Below are 23,326 nucleotides of genomic sequence, written 5' to 3' on the forward strand. Positions count from 1 at the left end.
CACAAACTTAATTTTAAGGTACCTTAAGTACTATTAAAAACATATTCAATCAGAAGTAGATGCTGAGGTTTTCCCCAGAAAAGTCACACTTGCAGAGCAAATAGCAAGAATTACACACCATTTTTGCATGTGTCAGGCAAATTGCTTTATGACATTTGAGACATTCATAATTTGAAAGCCTTCTGGTTCCGCTTTCCGTTTGGCAGGTGGTGCATCTCCTTCTTTTGTGAGGTGGTGCAGATGGTGACTTTTCACCATCATCTTCTGGGCGGAACCTTTTGAGCTGAACTTGAAGGCGAGAGGGGATACCGATTGTTTTCACGCTTCTCCTGCGTAGCTCTCCAAGTACTAGTTCATGGGCCAATTTTTTCAGATACAATCGTCTACGGAGTGGTTCAAGCTTGTTTTCAAGATAAATTACTTGTGAATTTATACCACCCAAATTCAACATAGCAAAAAATATGACCATTGGCCAGCGTTTGATGTTTCTGCTGACGTTGAAAGTGGAGCACATCTGATCTGCTGTATCCACACCCCCTTTGGTGGCATTGTAAAATGTAATTATCTCCGGGTTTTTTTCTGCCCCAGTCCCAGGATCGATGGCAGCATCATCATGAAGTGTTGATAGAAGAAGTACGATTTTTTTGGCATGTGGTACATAGGAAACTAAAGCCTTTCCATTATGGAATGCAAACATACTGCTGTACTGTTGTCTCTCTTTCACACTTACAAACTGTGGCGGCAATTCCCTTTTGTTTTTTCTTAAGGTACCGTCACACTTAGCGACGCTGCAGCGATACCAACAACGATCCGGATCGCTGCAGCGTCGCTGTTCGGTCGCTGGAGAGCTGTCACACAGACCGCTCTCCAGCGACCAACGATGCCGGTAACCAGGGTAAACATCGGGTAACTAAGCGCAGGGCCGCGCTTAGTAACCCGATGTTTACCCTGGTTACCATCCTAAAGGTAAAATAAACAAACACTACATACTTACCTACAGCCGTCTGTCCTCCAGCGCTGTGCTCTGCACTCCTCCTGTACTGTCTGTGTGAGCACAGCGGCCGGAAAGCAGAGCGGTGACGTCACCGCTCTGCTTTCCGGCTGACCGACGCTCACAGACAGTACAGGAGGAAAGCAGAGCACAGCGCTGGAGGACAGACAGCTGTAGGTAAGTATGTACTGTTTTTTTTACTTTTAGGATGGTAACCAGGGTAAACATCGGGTTACTAAGCGCGGCCCTGCGCTTAGTTACCCGATGTTTACCCTGGTTACCAGTGAAGACATCGCTGAATCGGTGTCACACATGCCGATTCAGCGATGTCTGCGGGGAGTCCAGCGACAAAATATAGTTCTGGACTTTCTTCCCCGACCAGCGACAGCACAGCAGGGGCCTGATCGCTGCTGCCTGTCACACTGGACGATATCGCTAGCGAGGACGCTGCAACGTCACGGATCGCTAGCGATATCGTCTAGTGTGACGGTACCTTTACAGTTCCCACATATGACAGCTTCTGAATTTTCAGATAATCAATCAGATCACAACTTGTAAACCACTTTCCTCTCCTAAATCCTCATTCAGTGTGAGGTCTCTATCATCTAACAGCATGTTTGTTACTTCCTCAACATCAAGTTGTTTGGATAAATTGTACATTTTCCTCTCCATTTCAGCAGATAATCTGAAGCAAGAGAAGGAATATGTTAGGGAACTACTGTATATGCCTGAGCAGCACACTTTCTTTTATAAAATCTCCCTTATTTCTATGAAATATCCTCACATTTTGTGCTATACATTCATAAAACAAGCTAAATAAACTATTGTGATGAATAAAAACATAAAATACCAACCTTACTGAATGTGACGTATTCACATACAATGAGCCTGAGAGATCTGTGCAGCTATATCCTCTCCCCTGAAGCTCTGAAATCCAACTGTGATATCAGGTTTCACAGACCTTCAAGAGACAGGAGACTACCTGGAGGGAGGGGGTTTCCTCACAATCTGGTGAGGAAGGAGAAATGAAAGTAAAAGAGAAGCGCCTGTCAGATCAGTTGTATGTGACGGAGGGTTAATGCCGTAATATTATAAACCCACCATTAGGATCCATGAGTACCCAAGATTACCCCCATGGCCTCCCGACGCGTTTCATTGTTCATAATCATCAGGGGAGGAATGAATGAATTAAAGTATTTCCAGCTTGGGGAATGAAGGGGTTTTCCGGGCACAGAATAAACCTCCTCCTTGTTTAAAGATCATCCAGCGGTCTGCCGCCGCTCTTATCTCAACCATTTATAGGGTATCTACCTTTACTACTTCCGGAATCCTCCACGTGTGTCCCCTCCACGTGCACTGAAAGAACGCCGAAGGTTACAAATGGGAGATCCGCCTCCATTACCGCAGCACCATAGCTCCACCCATCCAGTCCGTTATCCACACCTGACTATCGGACTGAAGGGAGGCACGATCTATCCCCTGCGGCATCAAAGCTACGTTCATCAAGACCAAAGATCGTGACTCAATCCCGGACACCCTGGTGGGAGGCGTGCCTCTGTACTACGGCGTCATAGCTCCGCCCATCCAGGCCGTGTTACATACATCATCATTAGACAAACTGGACAGCGGCACGCCTCCATATTGTGGCGTCATAACTCCGCCCAGGCTCGCGCTATTCAAACATACCTAAGCACGGGCATTAACCCTCTGCCTTTCGAACCCCATCATAACCACGCCCCCTCTATCAATTAACAGGCGCTTCGGCACTAAAAGCACTATGCAATTCTTGATGTGCGGGCGATATCTATGCCTTCCCAAACGCGCCTCAGGGCAGCAACGTAGTTATCCCATATGTGTAAAGCACTAGTGAGGGGAATGCCTCTGTACGACGGCCTCATAACCTTTATGGACTTCACTTGATGAATCACTGTGAAAGCTCCTACTCCTGGAGGGCAGACTGTATACTTCTGTATCAGAAAGATGCATCAACAACTCGTATAAATGGCATCATACCTTTAGAGAAACCTTACTTCATAGGCACAAACCCGTCCCTGGGATACATAATATGTCTAAGGTATATAAACAGTCTAATACTACAAAATGCCACAAGGACCTTCAATACAAAAAATAGAAAAAGGTAGATAATAACCCAATGTAAATTAACCAGTTCTATACTGGTCCCAACTAGAAAAAACACACTCCTACAACCTCAGAAACTGAAGGAGGAGAAAAAAGGCTAAATGCCCTCTCAAGCTCAAACCACAGACACGGACCAACATGGACAACAGAAAAAGAGGGGGAAAAAGAAAAGGGGAACAAGGTGCTCACCCTATCCAAACCCTAACCCTTCCCAAATACGCCCTACCTATCAGCGGGGGTTGGCACCCTAAGAAAACGAGAAGGCGCCCCCACTCCACGACGGCTAGCCCTCATCTAACCCTACTGACCCTAATTCTAGGTGAGGGAAAATAGAGGAAAAAAAAGGAAAAAAAGATGTATATAGGGAGAACTCCAAGGCTTAACCAATGCTATTGAATGTATATAGCAGTGGCGACTAAATCGATGTATGCCTACTATTCCACTGTAGAAATATCCCTACCTAGACAGTGGAGGTTGGCACCCTACAGGGACAACGATAATGGCGCCCCCACTCCGCGGCGGCTAGCCCTAAATGTCCCTGTCTCAGGCCATGTATTTTACAAAAAACAGCTAAAGGTGAGGGTCTCATTGAGGCCTGTCGGTGTCTGTGTCTTCAGGCGGTGTATCCACCTTGCTTCACACTGCAGTATCCTCTGATCCCAATCCCCTCCCCTTTTTGGCTTCTCAACCTTGTCAATACCCACAAACTTTAACTGAGAATAGTTTCCATCATGCATGGTATTGATATGTCTGGAAAGCGGAGTATCTCTTTTAAGCTCGATATCTCTTAGGTGTTCGCCCACTCTCCTACGCCATTCTCTGATCGTCTTTCCCACATATTCTAAACCGCAAATGCAGTCAGCTTTATAGATAACACCCTTAGTTCTACAATTTATGAAGTGTCTTATTTCAAATTTCTTTTTAACAGCATTGCCCTCAAAGAACTTTCCTTTTTTGATTACGGGACAAGCCACGCAACCACTGCACGAAAAACACCCTTTTACCTCCCGTGTCAACCAAGTCTCTTTTTTGGGGGGCACAAAATGGCTAGACACCAACCTGTCTTTTAGAGATCTACCTTTCTGAAAGGTAATTTTCGGATAGGGTCCCACCAGTTCTCCTATGTCCTCATCCATTCTTAAAATCGACCAATGCCTTTTTAAAATTGATCGTACCTGGTGTGCACCATTATTGTAGGTAGTAATGAATCTGCACGTCTGAGGCTCCGATTTAGATACTGCTGGTCTAAGGAGTTGTGCCCTATCCATTTTTTTCGTCTCATTGAATGCTTTTTTAAGCACACCTTTCGGGTAGCCCCTTTGTTGAAATCGCTCACATAGGTCATCCGCCTGTTCCAGAAAATCACTTTCCAAGGTGCAATTTCGTCTAAGACGTAAATATTGCCATTTCGGGATGCCCCTCCTCAGTGCAGTTGGATGGTGGCTCTCCCATCTAAGGAGGGCATTGGTCGAGGTCGGTTTACGATAAACCTTAGTATTGATTGTACCCTCAGCATCTTTCTGAATCCACAAATCCAAGAAAGCTAATTCTGAAGGATGGCTCTCAAAAGTAAAGGACAGCCTCAGGGGATTAATATTCAATTTTGTAACAAAGCTCCTCAAGCTTGTTACATCCCCATTCCATATTACCAGAACATCGTCGATATATCGTATCCACAATGTAATCTTAGCCAAGTCCTCTACCTGATCTTCCCCGAAAACATAGTTTTCCTCCCACCAGCCCAGGAGCAAGTTTGCATACGAGGGTGCACAAGGGCTACCCATCGCTGTGCCCCTGAGCTGGTGGTACAGAGAGCCATCGAACAGGAAAAAATTAGATGTCAAACAGAACTTTAAGAGATTCAAGACAAATTGGTTATGTGGCTTAAATTGCCTACCCCTTGTGATCAAAAAAGACTCAACCGCTTTTAAACCGTCACAATGTTTAATTGACGAGTAGAGGGCCTCTACATCAATGCTACACAGGATGGAATCTCTTTCCACCTGTAGCCCCTCCAATTTCCTCAATACGTCGGTTGAGTCTTTTACAAAAGAATTGAGTGATATGACAAAAGGTTTCAAAATTTCGTCAATATAAATCCCTGCATGGTGACTAATACTGTCAATCCCTGACACAATAGGCCTCCCCTTAAGAGGGGACAGGCCCTTATGGATTTTAGGTAAACAGTAGAAAGTTGCCACCATAGGATGAACAGGGAACATGAAATCATATTCATTCTTGGTGATAACCAAATCCCGCAAACCATCTTTGAGGATAATTTTTAGTTCCTTTACATAATCAAATAGGGGATTTGAAGTCAATTTTTCATAACCATCATTGTCTCTTAAAATATTATGACACATTTCCTGATAGGTATTACAATCCATCACCACAACGTTGCCCCCTTTGTCAGAGGGTTTCACTGTGAGGGTTTTATCACTTTCAAGAGTTCTTAGTGCCTCCATTTGTGTCTTAGTCAAATTTCGATGACCTCCCAATTTTTTACTTTCTAATCTCTCAAGATCCTTTGACACCATCTCCAAAAAGACATCAATAGTCGATTGATCACCCTGAGCAGGGGGCATCCTTTTACTTTTAGCCCTTAAGTCAGTAAAAGGGCCTTCCCCTGTGGCTCCCGGGGCTGGCTCCGATAAATCATAAAGTAATCTCACGTCTGATAGAAGGGAATCTGGGATATCCATATTTTGGCAGAGACGTTTATCTTCCCTAATAAAGTGTTCACCCACTTCAATTTTCTTACAAAAAGATGAAGATCTTTTAAGCTGTCAAACACTCGAAAATCAGATGTTGGAACAAAATTCAGACCTTTATTAAGAATTTCAATTTCATTCTCACTCAATTTTTTAGAGGATAAATTGATAACCTGACACTCCTCTATGGGTTTTGATTCATTCGATTTCTCAACGGGTATCCCTGGTCTAAAAAACGTACCCCAGTTGATCTCTCGTTCGGTCGCCCTCTTTGACCACCCCGACCTCGCTGTTTATTTTTCCCAATCTTATGGCGTGATTCTACGTCTGATAAATCAGTATCCGTTGAGGATATGTCAGTCTCAAAATTGCGTGGTAAATTTCTACTGGTGGGGAGCTGATAAGCCTTTTTATCTCTAAAGTCCTGTAGGTCTCTAATGAAATTTCGATGTTTTCGTTCCTTTAAATTATATTGATACCTCTCTATTGTGTTTTGGAGATTCAGTTCTTTTGTCGCAAAATCCGTCTCCCCTGAGAATTTTTTGGTGATCTCAATTTGCTCTTTAAGTTTATCATTAGCACTTATCAGGGTTTTCTTTTCTTCCTCCAAGAGGATGTGCATGAACCTAAGGGAACTGGCAGTAGCCTCCTTTTCCCATTGTTCAGTAAGGGAAGAATTTCTGTACCTAAACCCAGGTTGAAGGGTAATTCTCAAATGACGTGGGACTATACCAGATTTCATATAATTTTCCAGGCTTTGAACTTCCCACCAGCTAGAAATTTGGGTTTTATATACTTTAGTTAATTCTTTGAAGGCATTGCTATAAGAAGGAGTATATTTAGGTTGGGAAAAACTTTTTTCAGAAAAAAACATACCTATGTTTGAATAGCGCGAGCCTGGGCGGAGTTATGACGCCACAATATGGAGGCGTGCCGCTGTCCAGTTTGTCTAATGATGATGTATGTAGCACGGCCTGGATGGGCGGAGCTATGACGCCGTAGTACAGAGGCACGCCTCCCACCAGGGTGTCCGGGATTGAGTCACGATCTTTGGTCTTGATGAACGTAGCTTTGATGCCGCAGGGGATAGATCGTGCCTCCCTTCAGTCCGATAGTCAGGTGTGGATAACGGACTGGATGGGTGGAGCTATGGTGCTGCGGTAATGGAGGCGGATCTCCCATTTGTAACCTTCGGCGTTCTTTCAGTGCACGTGGAGGGGACACACGTGGAGGATTCCGGAAGTAGTAAAGGTAGATACCCTATAAATGGTTGAGATAAGAGCGGCGGCAGACCGCTGGATGATCTTTAAACAAGGAGGAGGTTTATTCTGTGCCCGGAAAACCCCTTCATTCCCCAAGCTGGCAATACTTTAATTCATTCATTCCTCCCCTGATGATTATGAACAATGAAACGCGTCGGGAGGCCATGGGGGTAATCTTGGGTACTCATGGATCCTAATGGTGGGTTTATAATATTACGGCATTAAGGTTCATCCGTTTCCCCACATTTTGGGATCCATCTGAAGTATCCCTTTTGGAACTGCAAGAGAAACCAGGAGGAACATGAAGTATGATCTACCTGGGTGAGACCATTCCATTTATTTTCTTTTTCTAGCATATGTCTTTTCTTATGTGAGGGTAACCATATGGTATATTATGTATATTATGTTGATATGGTACAGTTGGATTCTCTATTTTAGAGGTTACTGATATTACCCAGGGACAGTGCTGTATTGTGATTGGTGCTCGGCCTCATTGGTTTTTATTGACCGGTACCTGTTAATTCACCCTAGTAGCTTATCTATGATACACCCAGCAGTTGATATATGTTTTGAACGGTGGGTGTTTTTCTGCTACTTTTGTGGCGTGCGGTTTATGTTTTGTATGTTAGCTGTTCTTGTCTTTTACATTTTTAATACTAATATTAAAAGTTACATTTTATTTAATATAGTTTCCTTTCTACCCTGCTGCATATCAACATATTCTTTTCCAGCAAGTCTCTGCCTCGGGAGGCCGCGCCCCTTCTTCTTCCTCGTCCCCAGCTCTGAACAACCTCGCTTGCTGCCCAGCGCTGGTATTGGCCGCGCTCCGGCGGGCCTTACCCCCTTTTACCTGCCAACCTATCGGGCGCTTGGTTTCTCTTCAGCCGGCCACGCCCCACTGTTTGGCGCGTTCTCTGCACGAGCAGACGCTTTCAGCCTGTGCTTTCCCGGCCAGCTGCCTCCTGTGCATAGCGTACTCTGGAATACCTCTCCTCATGTCCTTCTCTCAGGAGGCCCCTAATGCTCGGGATGAGTGCACTCCCCCTCCCCCGGAGTGGGCTGTTGCTATGTCTGTCAGTCTCCGACCTGACTAAAGTGTCTCAGTCCCTGGTTCAGGTACTAGAACGTATTCCACTGCTGACTACTGCCAAAAGTGCCTCAAACTCTTCTCATAGCGATTCGCTCGCACCTGTCCAAGACCATCACAGGGGCAGACTTGAGAAAAGAACCAGAAAGCGTTTTCTGTCTAGTTCTTCATCCACTTCTCCGGATCAAACTGCGTCAGCCGGAATACCGCTCTCTACCCGTTCCCCCTCGTCGCAGACGGACGTCGGGTCAGATGTATCCTCTCAGTCGGATTCTGACTCCGATGCAGATCAGACTTCCGCAACGCAGGATATGGTTGACAGCCTTATCTCAGCCATTATTCAAATGCTTGAGGAGGAAGAGGCAGCTTCTCAGGACATCTCCGTTTCTTTCAAACGGATGAAGCGTTCTTCTAGAGTTTTTCCCAATCAAGGAATTTGACAACACTACGTCTAGACACTGGGAACACCCTGGTAAACGTTTTCCAGGGAGGAAACGTTTAGATATTTTATACCCGTTTGCTGCAGACCTTGTTAGCAAATGGGCTCTTCCTTCCCCCCCCCCCCCCCGCTGTCTTCGACCAGATTTGCCAAAGGTGGGGCGTGCCGGACGTCGACCTACTGGCCTCTCGAGCAAACCACAAGGTTCCCCAGTACATATCCAGATCCCGGGATCCGAGGGCCGTCGGCTGCGACGCTCTCGTGATCTCCTTGGCCCAGTTTCAGATGCCTTACCTGTTCCCGCCTCTTCCCTTGCTTCCAAGGGTCGTAAAAAAGGTAAAGTCAGAGGAGGTTCCCATTCTCTTAGTAGCTCCAGATTGGCCCTGCTAGTGAACATGTTATCGGACGTACCTTGGAGGCTCCCAGACCGTCCGGATCTTCTATCGCAGGGTCCCCTTTTCCACCTGAGTTTTCGGTCTCTGAATTTAATGGTATGGCCGTTGAGGCCGCGATCTTGAAGGACGCAGGTTTTTCTCAACGTGTCATACAAACCATGATAAGAGCTAGGAAACCGGCATTTTCCCGTATCTACCATAGATGTTGGAAGGCCTTTTTCCGATGGTGTGACATCAACAGTCTATCCCCTATGGTTTTTTCCCTTCTTTTGCTTCTCTGTTTTCTTCAGTCGGGTCTAGGTTCAAACCTCTCCCTGAACGCGTTAAAGAGTCAGGTTTCTGCCTTGTCAATTCTCTTTCAAAGAGACCTTGCTTCTCTCCCCCAGGTGAGAACCTTCCTTCAGGGGGTTGCTCATGTTGCACCTCCTTACCATCTTTCGGTCGCTCCTTGGGACCTCAATCTTTTGCTCGGCGCCCTCCAGTGTACGCCTTTTGAACCGACTCGGGACATCTCTTCTTCGCTTCTTTTTGGAAAGTGGCTTTTTTGGTTGCCATTACCTCGATCAGGAGAGTTTGCGAGTTGGCGGCGTTCTATCGACTCGTTCTCCCTTTCTGGTCCTTCATCAGGACAAAGTTGTCCTTCGGCCTGTCCCTTCTTTTCTGCCAAAGGTGGTTTCGGCTTTTCACATCAATGAAGACATCGTCCTTCCTTCTTTGTGCCCTTCCCCAGTTCATCCTTTGGAGAAATCTCTCCCCAATTTGGATGTGGTCAGGGCTATCCGAGTCTACCTTGCCAGAACTGCTCCTTTTCGTCAGTCCGACCCTCTGTTTGTCATCTCGGAAGGTTGTCAGAAGGGGCTCCCCGCCTCTAAGTCCATAATTGCTCAGTGGATCCGTTCGGCGGTCCTGGAGGCATACCGTGTTCAAGACAAACCGTCTCCCCCGGGGGTGAGGGCTCACTCTACCCGGGCTGTGGGAGCTTCTTGGGCAGTTCGTCACCAAGCTACGGCCTCGCAGGTTTGCAAGGCCACAACTTGGTCGTCCATCCACACCTTTGTGAAATTCTACAAGGTCAGGCTTCTGCGGATGCAGGCCTGGGTAGGAAGATACTGCAGGCGGCGGTTTCGCATCGGCCGACCCACTTCTCTATTCTTATTATCCCGCCCTGGGGACTGCTTTTGGACGTCCCATGGTTACCTGTGTCCCCCAATGAAGCGAGAAAGAAAGAAAGAAAGAGGGATTTTTGGTTCTTACCGTAAAATCTTTCTTGGAGCCTTCATTGGGGGACACAGCACCCTCCCTTTATGTTGTACTGTGTTGGCCATCGTGCCGTTGTTGTGGGTTGGTACATAGGTTGAGTTGTTTATACTTGTTCCTACTACTGCTTTTGCACCAACTGAGTTGCCTGGTGCCTGTCGGAGGGTGTATACTGCCAGGAGGAGTTATTTTTCTTTATTTGCATAGTGTCAGCCTCCTAGCGACAGCAGCATACACCCCATGGTTACCTGTGTCCCCCAATGAAGGCTCCAAGAAAGACATATTACGGTAAGAACCAAAAATTCCTTTTTTTTGAATTTACCAAATGGCTGCAATGAAACAGAGTGAAAAATTTAATGGGGTCTGAATACTTTCCGTACCCACTGTATATAATGTGGTGTAATCAGGTGAAAGATTGTAAAGGCTCCCTCATAATGCTGCTACTGTACTATTGCTGGACTTCACAGCAAATTTGCTGCATATGAGCCCCATGTGGATTTACTCGTAACATTCCTTGTAGTCAGGGTAAGACTTGCTCTCGGACAGCGTTCACTGCTGTGTTTTTTATTATTTTCTAAATTGTCTCTTCAGAGAGGAAGAGGACTAGAACTCTAGTGCCACCTATTGGAAGTAGCAATCCTAACAGTCAATGTCAACCCTTTAACGAGCCTTGTCACATGACTTAGGATAAAAGCCAAACCAGAATCTCAATTTGCAGACACTGTGTTTCGGGGTACTGCCCCTCGTCAGTGCAAAGTGGAGATCTGGTTTGGCTGATTGAGAGGCGCCTATAAACTCAGAATATCCATGGTCAAAATCATCAATTTCTTCCCGATTCTGGGATCAGGCCTGACCATTCATAGCTCTTAACCACGTCTGCAGGATTGGTGCTGATAAAGTAGCATTATTAAGTGTGCTGTCCCAGTAATCTCCTGTTATCTGTAGGACAACTTGGGGATATTGGTTTTTCTTCTGCAGCGCCTCCACCATGGAAATGAAGCATTGCAAAGTGCCTGTTGATGTCAATGGTTTTTGTGTGTAATGTACTCACAAGTTCCAGTCGCCCAGAGGGACAGAGCAATCTTTGTAATGCTTTCCTTCTATGGCAAACCTCCGGTAATTGCAGAATTTCGTAATGCAGCATTTAAAAATTGGTTTTCTGAATCAGGTAATAGCTCTGTTTTTCAGTTAATCCTTTCCAGCATTGGGACGCTAATAAATGGCCTGCAAGTGTGGATGGGGAATCAGGAGCTTGGCTCACGTGGCAGATACCAGCTATGTTACATGGCCAGCATCTGTGTCTGACGGCTGTTAACCATTTACATGCTGCTGTCAGTCTACATAGCTGCATTTAAATGGAGCAAGTTGCCAGTGCATTTGCGCTCAGTGTAACTTTGCAGTTCCGGGGTCCTGGCTCAAGTCCCACCAAGGACAACAGCTGCAAGGCATTTCTATGTTCTACCCGTGCTTGCATGGGTTTCCTCTAGCTTCTCCAGTTTTCTCCCACACTCCATAGACAGTGATTGGGAGTTCAGATTGTGAGCCCCAATGGGCACGGTTAAGTGCTGTGGAATATGATGGCGCTATATAAGTAAACATAATATATTACATTTAAGCCCCCCCCCCCCCCCCCTTCTCCCTGTTCAAAGTAAAGGGGTAAAAAAAAATTGGTATCACTGTGCGCATAAAAGTATGATTTATAGACACACAAAATTGATGAACCCCTATAATAAACACTGTGACATCAGAATTAAAAAATTTTTTTTTATATTCACACAGCCTCCTTAAGAAAAAGACAGGTTTACATATGTTTAATTTAATTGATATCGATTAAAAAAAAATGTCCCCTCACCACACAACGCCCTCACTCGGCTCAATCATCAGAAACGTAAAAACATTACAGGTAACCGTAAAATGGTGACACAAAGTACAAACTGAGTATTGTTCTATCACCTCTATAGAAAAATAATTAATGCAAGCTTGTTAACACCGTAATTGCACTGACCATGTTTACAGGTGATCTTTACTGTGGAATTGCAGATTACTTTAACAATTTCATACCTCTCAAACATTTTTTTTTACCTGCTTTTTACTAAATTGTATGACAGAATGAATGGTGTGATTCAATTCTGCAGCTCGTCCCTCCAAAAACGAGCCTCATACGTCTGTCAACAGGAAAGTGAAAAAACGAATGGTCCTTGGAAGAAAAAAAAAAGTGTGAAGTCCTTGGTCATTAAAGGGTTAATAAACCTCTCCATTTCTCCCTTTGTTCTTAGGCTGTACAGAATCCAACATGTGTGGAAATTGCCGAGATATGCCGCGCCAACAAGTTAAATGTCGTTATTGAGGTGACATGTGGTTTCATTGTGGTTAGGGGTTTTTGGGGTTTTTTTTGTCCGTTTCAAGAGGAATTTTTCTCATTGAAATGTTCTTTTCTATGTAGGGGGATAAGATGTACACGCGTGAATGGAACCGGGACGCGCAGTACAGGGGCCGCGTGCGTGTGCAGCTCCGGAACGAGGACGGCTCGCCCTGCGTGGACAAGCTTCAGTCCAGTAATTATGGCTTCGGCTTTCTTGCTAGTTCCATGCAGTATAAGCGCAGTGATTTCATTGCTAGAAGAGCCGATTTCCCCTTATTTGCTGATGTCACTGGGGCTGCGGGTGTTTCTAGATCACTTTGCAACCCTCGATGGAAGACCTAATCTGTCAGCCCCCATTACCTCTAATATGACATATAGCGCTTATGGTGATTTATAGCAACGTTTCTTTAGAGCCACCCCGTGGTGTAGACATCTTGACATCTTGGGCCACAGTTGTATTAATGAAAACATGAAAATAAGAAACTCTGTTATCAGAGGAATCGCTGCTTTCTCCACCAGGACTGATCATTCATTCTCAATTCTCGAGTATAATGTCTCCAGTGGGTAAAGACATTCCCATTTGTCCACACAATAAATATTTGGTGCAGAAATTTCTGCTTGTCTTGCAGGAAAAACGCAGTTGCAAAAATGCCGATTTCTGCTCAGTTTTTTTTTTTTTTTTTTTTTTTTAACTTGCGTGCACATTATTCCCAACTCATTAGAATGGATGAAATCTGCACCAAATCTGTCACAAATAAGCAGCGTGCTTCGAAATGTTCCATTCACTTTGCTGGCATCAGGAAACCATTCGGGTTTTGTTACAAATCTGCATAGACAAAAACACAGCAAAAAAGCCAAACTGTTAGGTTTTGTCATAAAAAGTGCCGCATTTCCTAGTAGCAGCAAAGTGAATGAGATCTGACACCTCGCGTGACTTAGTTTTTCCTTGCAGACTGGAGCCAGTTTCATATCTGCACTGTGTCAATTCTTTCTGCGTTTTCGCAGGGATTTGAACCCATCCTAACAACTGTGAAAAAACATCAGTTGCGCAGACATAAGCGCATGTTTTTATTATAGCGTCATTCTACCAAGAGACGTTTTTATGCAGAAATGTCACTTTACAGTTTTCCACTTTCTTTTTCTTAACCGAAAACAGTAACCTAAAATATTGCTATAGTTACAGATTAGATCAAGGCAATTATTTGTATATATAGATGTCAATTAATCAAAAACAGTAAAAGACCCGGAATTGGTAATAATCAGCCTTTGAGTAGAGATAGTATCCACCTAAGGCTACGTTCACATTAGCGTTTTGCGCGGTTGCGTCGGGCGCACCCGCGGCGACGCATGCGTCATGCGCCCCTATATTTAACATGGGGGGCGCATGGACATGCGTTGTGCTGCGTTTTGCGACGCATGCGTTTTTTTGGCCGCAAGCGTAGGGCGCCGAGGACGCAGCAAGTTGCATTTTTTTTGCGTCCATTTTTCGGCAAAAAAGGACGCATGCGTCGCAAAACGCAGCGTTTTAGCGTGCGTTTTGTTGCGTTTTTGTTTGCGTTGTGCGGTGCGTCGCCGACGCAGCCCCGCACAACGCAAATGTGAACGTAGCCTAACTGAGCACTGATTCTCACACTGTTCTGCCATTGGGTTCTAATTTCGATTATTCCTTCCTTCTTCTCAATGCCCCAGTGTATGAGGACGGAGAATAGAAAGGGTCCACGGGAAACCAGGACTACGTAACCAGCGTCCCCACATCTGCTCATATTTCCTCCTGGCGTTCCTCTTCTGATACTCTTCTCTCTCCATAAATATATTATTCATTTTATTCAATTCTGTTAAGGTTGGAGAGTTCGGATCCAGGCAATGATACACCAGCAGATTACATGCCTGAAAGAGAGTCTGCGAGATGCCCAAAGCTACTTTCCCCCAAAAGACCCAGTATACATCCCTGGTTCCAGTCTCACCCCAAATACTCCCTCCACAAGATCCAATATTCGCACTCCCACGTCATGTGCATTAGGTGACCATTCTCACTACCATACAGAGGCAGTTTGGGTGAAAACCTATTTTGAAAAGTCATTGTGTGGTTCTTACACCCTGCGGACAAGATGTATTTGTGATTCACAAGGAGATAACTTTGGAATTCGGTCAAGGATCTCTTCATTGTTCCAAAGAAATATCTCCCAGCTCTGCTTCCCATTTAGACCTGTGTATCTAATCCCATAATGTGCGATATGCCACAGACCAGTGTATCTAATCTAATCATGCGCGATACTCAGGGGTGGATTAAGGGTAGCCAGGGCCCCGGGCTGTTCACACACTGTGGGCCCCCCCCCCCCGGTCATGTGACAGGGATCATTATATACCCGAACCAGATTATTCCAGAAAAATGGCCGGGCCCTACTCTACTGTAACCTATTAAATTGTATTGCAGATTTTAACAAATATTTAGGTATATTTTGACCAATAATATCACATACAAGGAACAAATACCACCGCACCATGTCAAGACCACATATTACCACTTGGTGACCAAATAGCACATACAAGGGACAAATACCCCAACACCATTTCCAGACCACATATTACCACCACATAGTGACTGAATACTACAATACTGATCAGTAATAAAAAAAAATAAAAAAAACACAATACTATCACCATAAGTGCCAGTATTCACAGGAGATCTGTACTTAGTATGCAGTGTCTGTGTAGAGGTAATACAGAGATCACTGGTGGTATTATACACAGGAGCTCTGTATATAATGTATAGGTAATACAGTGATCACTGGTGACATTGTACACAGGACCTCTGTATACAGTATACAGTGTATAGTGTCAGTGTATAGGTAACACTGACTCACCAGTGACGTCTCTAGGTGAAGTCCTTCATCTTTCATCCAGCACAGACCGCCATAATTTCTTCCAGCCAGGACTCCTCTCTGCAGGAAATAACAGTTATCTCGAGATCCGCTTGCAGAACATATTACTTAATTTTTCACAACTTCTACATTACACCACATGAAGACAAAAAGGCGATATAGTGTCACTCTGCACAGTAACAGGACCGACCCCCATTTAAAACAGTATACTCAAAAAAATAAAATAAATACATCACTGCAGTAAGAATATCCCTTAATTAGCCCCTACGGAAATAATATTCCCCATCCTGGCCCCATGTATCTCATTCCTCCCTCCAGCCATATGTTCTCACATCCTGCACTCATGAGTATCCATCCTGCCCCATATGATCTCCCCATCCTGCCCAATATGTCTCCATCCTGCCCCATGATCCAATCCTGCCCCATGTCTTTCATTCTGCCCCGTGTCTCCAATCATGCCCCGTATCTACATTCTGCCCATGCCTCCAGTCCTGCCCCCAGTGTGTCCAGCAATCTGCCCCAGTATGTCCACCATATTACCCCCAGTGTCCAGCAATCTGTCCCAGTGTGTCCAGCATATTACCCCCCAGAGTGTCCAGCATATTACCACCAGTGTGTCCAGCAATCTGGCCCAGTGTTTCCAGCATTGCTTCAGTGTCTCCAGCAATCTGCCCCAGTGTCTCCAGCAATCTGCCCCAGTGTCTCCAGCAATCTGCCCCAGTGTCTCCAGCAATCTGCCCCAGTGTCTCCAGCAATCTGCCCCAGTGTCTCCAGCAATCTGCCCCAGTGTCTCCAGCAATCTGCCCCAGTGTCTCCAGCAATCTGCCCCAGTGTCTCCAGCAATATGCCCCAGTGTCTCCAGCAATCTGCCCCAGTGTCTCCAGCAATCTGCCCCAGTGTCTCCAGCAATCTGCCCCAGTGTCTCCAGCAATCTGCCCCAGTGTCTCCAGCAATCTGCCCCAGTGTCTCCAGCAATCTGCCCCAGTGTCTCCAGCAATCTGCCCCAGTGTCTCCAGCAATCTGCCCCAGTGTCTCCAGCAATCTGCCCCAGTGTCTCCAGCAATCTGCCCCAGTGTCTCCAGCAATCTGCCCCAGTGTCTCCAGCAATCTGCCCCAGTGTCTCCAGCAATCTGCCCCAGTGTCTCCAGCAATCTGCCCCAGTGTCTCCAGCAATCTGCCCCAGTGTCTCCAGCAATCTGCCCCAGTGTCTCCAGCATTGCCCCACTGTCTCCAGCAATCTGCCCCACTGTCTCCAGCATTGCCCCACTGTCTCCAGCATTGCCCCACTGTCTCCAGCATTGCCCCACTGTCTCCAGCATTGCCCCACTGTCTCCAGCATTGCCCCACTGTCTCCAGCAATCTGCCCTCTGTCTCCAGCATTACCCCCAGTGTGTCCTCCAATCTGCCCCAGTGTCTCCAGCATTGCCCCCCAGTGTGTCCTCCAGTAATCTGCCCCACTGTCTCCAGCAATCTGCCCCAGTGTCTCCAGCAATCTGCCCCAGTGTCTCCAGCATTGCCCCACTGTCTCCAGCAATCTGCCCCACTGTCTCCAGCATTGCCCCACTGTCTCCAGCATTGCCCCACTGTCTCCAGCATTGCCCCACTGTCTCCAGCATTGCCCCACTGTCTCCAGCATTGCCCCACTGTCTCCAGCATTGCCCCACTGTCTCCAGCATTGCCCCACTATCTCCAGCAATCTGCCCCACTGTCTCCAGCATTGCCCCACTGTCTCCAGCATTGCCCCACTATCTCCAGCAATCTGCCCCACTGTCTCCAGCATTGCCCCACTGTCTCCAGCATTGCCCCACTATCTCCAGCAATCTGCCCCACTGTCTCCAGCAATCTGCCCCACTGTCTCCAGCATTGCCCCACTATCTCCAGCAATCTGCCCCACTGTCTCCAGCATTGCCCCACTATCTCCAGCAATCTGCCCCACTGTCTCCAGCATTGCCCCACTGTCTCCAGCATTGCCCCACTATCTCCAGCAATCTGCCCCACTGTCTCCAGCATTGCCCCACTGTCTCCAGCATTGCCCCACTATCTCCAGCAATCTGCCCCACTGTCTCCAGCAATCTGCCCCACTGTCTCCAGCAGCAATCTGCCCCACTGTCTCCAGCATTGCCCCCAGTGTGTCCTCCAGCAATCTGCACCATTGTCTCCAGCATTGCCCCCAGTGTGTCCTCCAGCATTGCCCCCCAGTGTGTCCTCCAGCATTGCCCCCCAGTGTGTCCACCGTTTAACTGATCAAAAAAAAAAAAAAACAGTCCTCACCTGTCCGCGCTCCAGGCGGCGAGCTCCCTTCAGCAGCGCACACTTGCTGGCGACTGACAATGACGTGTGCGCTGCGGCCGACTTCAGCTGCCAGCCTCCAATTGGCTGGCGGCTGTTGTTAACTATTGACGTGCGGGCGCGCGCCCGCAAGTCAATAGGAAACCGCCGCAGCGCCAGAAAGGGCCCGGTGAGCAGATGAGAAGGGGCCCAATGCGGGCCCCCTCTCTCTGCCCACCGGGTTCGGGGGCACATAATCGCCGCCCGGCGGGCATTCACAGACGATTATCAGAGGGTTAATCTGTGCGGTAGCCCAGGGCCCCCCCAGACCACTGGGCCCTGGGCTACCGCCCATATTGACCCTCTGATAATCCGCCCCTGGCAATACTCCTCATACCAGGGTATCTAATCCCATCATGCGTGTTACTCCCCAGACCACTGTATCTAATCTCATCATGCGTGTTACTCCCCAGACCACTGTATCTAATCCCATCATGCGCAATACTCCCCAGACCTGTGTATGTAATCCCATCATGCGTGTTACTCCCCAGACGAGTGTATCTAATCCCATCATGTGATACACTACACTGAGCCCTGTATCTAGATACGTGTAGTGTATCATGTGCTGCGAATAATCAGTGTGTGTTCCACTACATGTATCTAATTCCGGCTTATTATAAAGCGAGCAGCATCAACTAACAGAATCGGTGCTGCCGGCTGTCGTCAGTGATGCTATTTGTCAGTAGCAGTTTGCAGTCACCAACTAAATGGCTCCTCACTGTGATCTTACACTTCATCTTTTTTATGTTTTTACAAACACCCAGAAGGGAAGGGGAGGAGAGGAGTGACGTCACACACGTCGGCATATTCAGCCCATAATTACTGCAGGGCAGTAATGTGAGCAGTTGTACACTGTTTTCATGGCAAATTTCAGCAGATGCTCCCTCTAGTGTTTAAAAATGGAAATGCCAAACCTTTTTAAATTACTTTTCATATTTTACTTCATTAAAAACAAATTATATTTTTCAAACAAATGCATTAATACTTTAAATTTTTTCAATTGTTAAAATTTTATGGCACCTTCCCTTTAACCTACATTGTGTTTCTCAGTCTGAATCATCAATAGTTGTTTATAGATTTGTGAAACTAGTGCCCTAGTGGAGTCCAAAGATGTGATAGCGTAAATTACTGAGTGTTCACAAACTATTATAGGTAATAGTGTTTTGGGGTTTTTTGAGAATTAGACATTCCTTAATTGCAGGTATTGATAGAGAAGTTGTGGGACAGACCAAACGCTAATTGAAATTGTTCAAAGCTTTTAAAAACATTGTCGTGAAAAAACTGCTGGTCCCTTTTCAGCCTGCTGATCCCTTTTCAGTCTGCTGATCCCTTTTCAGTCTGCTGATCCCTTTTCAGTCTGCTGATCCCTTTTTTTCCCCAATATGTGAAGTCTTTTAAAGAATTCAGGTGAGAGGTGCTGTAACAAATACGGTACCTAAAGTGTGCACGTCCCCATAGTTCTCGTAATGTTCTTCTGAGAATTGTAACTTTTGTGTCAGGAGAATTTGCAGTTACGTCCATCTCTCGTTCTTCCATTGAACTTTGAAAGCACCAGCTGCCGTCTCCTATATCAGTAATGGGAAATCTGTCTTCACTGAATATAGATTTTAGCCATCGATTGAGAGTTAAAGATCAGGAAAGAAGCACATTCTTATGAGATATAAAAATGATTTATCATGTACCCCATTCATTTATGAAATAAAGACTAATCGTGGTTTTAAATTTTAAAGTATCATATTTTGCTGACTATAAGACTCACTTTTTCCCCAAAAAATGTAGTAGTAAATGTGGGGGTGCATCTTGTAGTCTGGATTTCCCTGGCTATCGGGGTGGTGGGAGAGGTAGAGGAGTGGGTCACAGGAGGCAGGAGCGGCCTTGGGGCTAACACGTGTGCCCGCTATTAGAGGCAATGAATGTGCACTGCTCCCCACGCCTAGAATCTCGCCCAACTGAAGCCAGTGCTGAGAGGTGGGTGGGACTATGGGTGTGGGGAGCAGTGCATATTCAGTGTCTTTAATAGGGGGCACAGTGTTGGTCACAGCTGCCGGCTTCCTACAGCAGATGGCTGCAGCTAACACTGTCCTGGGTATGGGGAGTAGTTAATATTCTGGCAGCTGATGTCCGTGTGTGGTGGGGTTTTGCATTGACGGATCCATGCTGAAGTCATTTATCGGCATCAAAACACGAGGGGCAGGGAAGATGAGTAAAATCGTGTTTTTTGTTTTTTTTTGTGTGATGCGGGGATCATTTAATACCAGGATGAGAGCCATATACACCAGGATGGGGGGGCATTAGTACAGAATTGGGAGACATTACACCCATAACAGTGTCGACAGCAGCCCCAAAACCCGATAACAGTGCATCATGATCAGTTTTTGCTTATATTTTTTTCTTTATTTTCCTCCTCTATAACCTTGGTGCGTCTTATAATCCGCAAAATATGGTATCTCAATTATTTTTCTTTTTGTCATATTGTTAAATACGTTTTGCCTTCCGGTTTCCTCTTATTGAATTCAGTGGAGTTAAAAAGCAAATGACCTGTGTTCTCCCCCCAAATCCAACCTCTTTGAATGATGTTAAAGTGGTTTTCTAGCTTGTAGACAAATTTCTGCCATCACTATGTGTGAGTGCAGATTACTGAATCGTGCCTGCAGTCTGCACACGCGGCATCTTCCTGTATTCCCAGCACAAGTGGGTGGTGACGTGACCACAAGACTTGCCCACTAGATTATCCACTTCTCTCACTGTTGTCTACAGTGATGGCAGAAATGTGTGTATATAATGTATGTGTCCATCAAGTTCAACCTGTAGCCTAAGATGTCGATCCAGAGGAAGGGAATCACAGAATCTAGTACGCATAACCTGTAATATTGTTTTTTTAAGGAAAGCGTCCAGGCCCTTCTTGAATTAGTAGTGAATCAGCCATTACACAACATGCGGCGGAGAGTTCCATAGTGTCACTGCTCTTACAGTAAAGAATCACTGTGATTATGAGTACTGGCGCATAGCAAATGTGGTGCCAATATTCAAAAAGGGCTCTAAAAGTGAACCTGGAAATTATAGGCCAGTAAGTCTAACCTCTATTGTTGGTAAAATATTTGAAGGGTTTCTGAGGGACGTTATTCTGGATTATCTCAATGAGAATAACTGTTTAACTCCATATCAGCATGGGTTTATGAGAAATCGCTCCTGTCAAACCAATCTAATCAGTTTTTATGAAAAGGTAAGCTATAGGCTGGACCACGGTGAGTCATTGGACGTGGTATATCTCGATTTTTCCAAAGCGTTTGATACCGTGCCGCACAAGAGGTTGGTACACAAAATGAGAATGCTTGGTCTGGGGGAAATTGTGTGTAAATGGGTTAGTAACTGGCTTAGTGATAGAAAGCAGAGGGTGGTTATAAATGGTATAGTCTCTAACTGGGTCGCTGTGACCAGTGGGGTACCGCAGGGGTCGGTATTGGGACCTGTTCTCTTCAACATATTCATTAATGATCTGGTAGAAGGTTTACACAGTAAAATATCGATATTTGCAAATGATACAAAACTATGTAAAGCAGTTAATACAAGAGAAGATGGTATTCTGCTACAGATGGATCTGGATAAGTTGGAAACTTGGGCTGAAAGGTGGCAGATGAGGTTTAACAATGATAACTGTAAGGTTATACACATGGGAAGAAGGAATCAATATCACCATTACACACTGAACGGGAAACCACTGGGTAAATCTGACAGGGAGAAGGACTTGGGGATCCTAGTTAATGATAAACTTACCTGGAGCAGCCAGTGCCAGGCAGCAGCTGCCAAGGCAAACAGGATCATGGGGTGCATTAAAAGAGGTCTGGATACACATGATGAGAGCATTATACTGCCTCTGTACAAATCCCTAGTTAGACCGCACATGGAGTACTGTGTCCAGTTTTGGGCACCGGTGCTCAGGAAGGATATAATGGAATTAGAGAGAGTACAAAGGAGGGCAACAAAATTAATAAAGGGGATGGGAGAACTACAATACCCAGATAGATTAGCGAAATTAGGATTATTTAGTCTAGAAAAAAGACGACTGAGGGGCGATCTAATAACCATGTATAAGTATATAAGGGGACAATACAAATATCTCGCTGAGGATCTGTTTATACCAAGGAAGGTGACGGGCACAAGGGGGCATTCTTTGCGTCTGGAGGAGAGAAGGTTTTTCCACCAACATAGAAGAGGATTCTTTACTGTTAGGGCAGTGAGAATCTGGAATTGCTTGCCTGAGGAGGTGGTGATGGCGAACTCAGTCGAGGGGTTCAAGAGAGGCCTGGATGTCTTCCTGGAGCAGAACAATATTGTATCATACAATTAGGTTCTGTAGAAGGACGTAGATCTGGGGATTTATTATGATGGAATATAGGCTGAACTGGATGGACAAATGTCTTTTTTCGGCCTTACTAACTATGCTATGCTACTATGCTATGAGTAAATCTTCCTCTAGATGTACAGGATGGCCCTGGTCACCGCTGCAGGCCAAGTGGTAAAAAGATCATGGGAAAGATCTCTGTTCTGTCCACTCTTGTGTTTGTGCATTGTAATAAGATCGTCCCTACGCCTTTGCTTTTCCAAACTGGCCTCATTATTGTATGTACAGTTTGGCAGCACAATACTAGATTTGTGGTTTTTATTATTAGGCTTACTGGTAATCAAAACCCAGGATCACTGAAGGAACATGAGTGGATAGACATTTATTATTTATATAAGCTCTTGTGGCTGTGAATTGATGCAAATCTTTTTTTTCCTCTTAGGGAAGGCTGTGATGCTACGTGTGGCAGAAGATATCCCCAAACTAAAGACTAGGACACAGAAAACTGGAGGTGGAGACCAAACTGTCCAGGTGGGAGAAGGAGGGAAGAAAAGCAAGAAAAAGAAGAAGTGATGAACTCCAAGTGATGAAGATGAACCAGAAATCTGGTTGCTCGTGCCGGTTACCAGTCAAAATGAATGCATGAAGCATCTCTGCTCCCTCAATAAGTGACTTCTAGAAATGTAATAACTCCAAACACAATGCTCAGAGATGAACCGTCATTGCTGGACGCATCCAAACACCAGAAGACTTTGTTTCTCAATGTTGTTTCTTCAATTATTATTATTAAGAACTTTGATACTTATTTTTTTTTGTTTCGTTTTGACAAAGTATTGTTGGTTTAGTTTTTATTTTCACCTATTAAAGCTCCAGCATCTGATAAAACTCCATAGTCTGATCTTCATGTTATTCCCTGCTCAGTGACAGACAATACAAGGTTACAATTAAACACTCGTTTGTTTTAACCCCCCTCGGTTTTGCGTTTTTCGCTCCCCTCCTTCCCAGTGCCATAACTTCGGTCGGGTGAGAGCTTATTTTTTGCGCGCCAAGCTGACGCTTTTAATTATACCATTTCGGGGCAGATATGTTCTTTTGATCACCCATTATTGCATTTTAATGCAATGTCGCTCC

General features: G+C 45.5%; 1 protein-coding gene across 1 annotated transcript in view; it reads left to right on the plus strand.

Moving 5' to 3' along the window:
- The window catches only part of SRP19 (signal recognition particle 19), a 39,121-nt gene extending 16,038 nt beyond the window's left edge, over nt 1-23,083 (plus strand). The window contains exons 4-6 of the mRNA XM_069752855.1: nt 12,558-12,629; nt 12,725-12,836; nt 22,638-23,083. Of these exons, the coding sequence (XP_069608956.1) occupies nt 12,558-12,629; nt 12,725-12,836; nt 22,638-22,768 (315 nt within the window). The 3' untranslated portion in view covers nt 22,769-23,083. The remainder of the gene's footprint in view (nt 1-12,557; nt 12,630-12,724; nt 12,837-22,637) is intronic.
- Nucleotides 23,084-23,326: the final 243 nt, after the last annotated feature.

The sequence above is a fragment of the Ranitomeya imitator genome, chromosome 1, assembly GCF_032444005.1.
Source record: "Ranitomeya imitator isolate aRanImi1 chromosome 1, aRanImi1.pri, whole genome shotgun sequence".
NCBI lineage: Eukaryota > Metazoa > Chordata > Amphibia > Anura > Dendrobatidae > Ranitomeya > Ranitomeya imitator.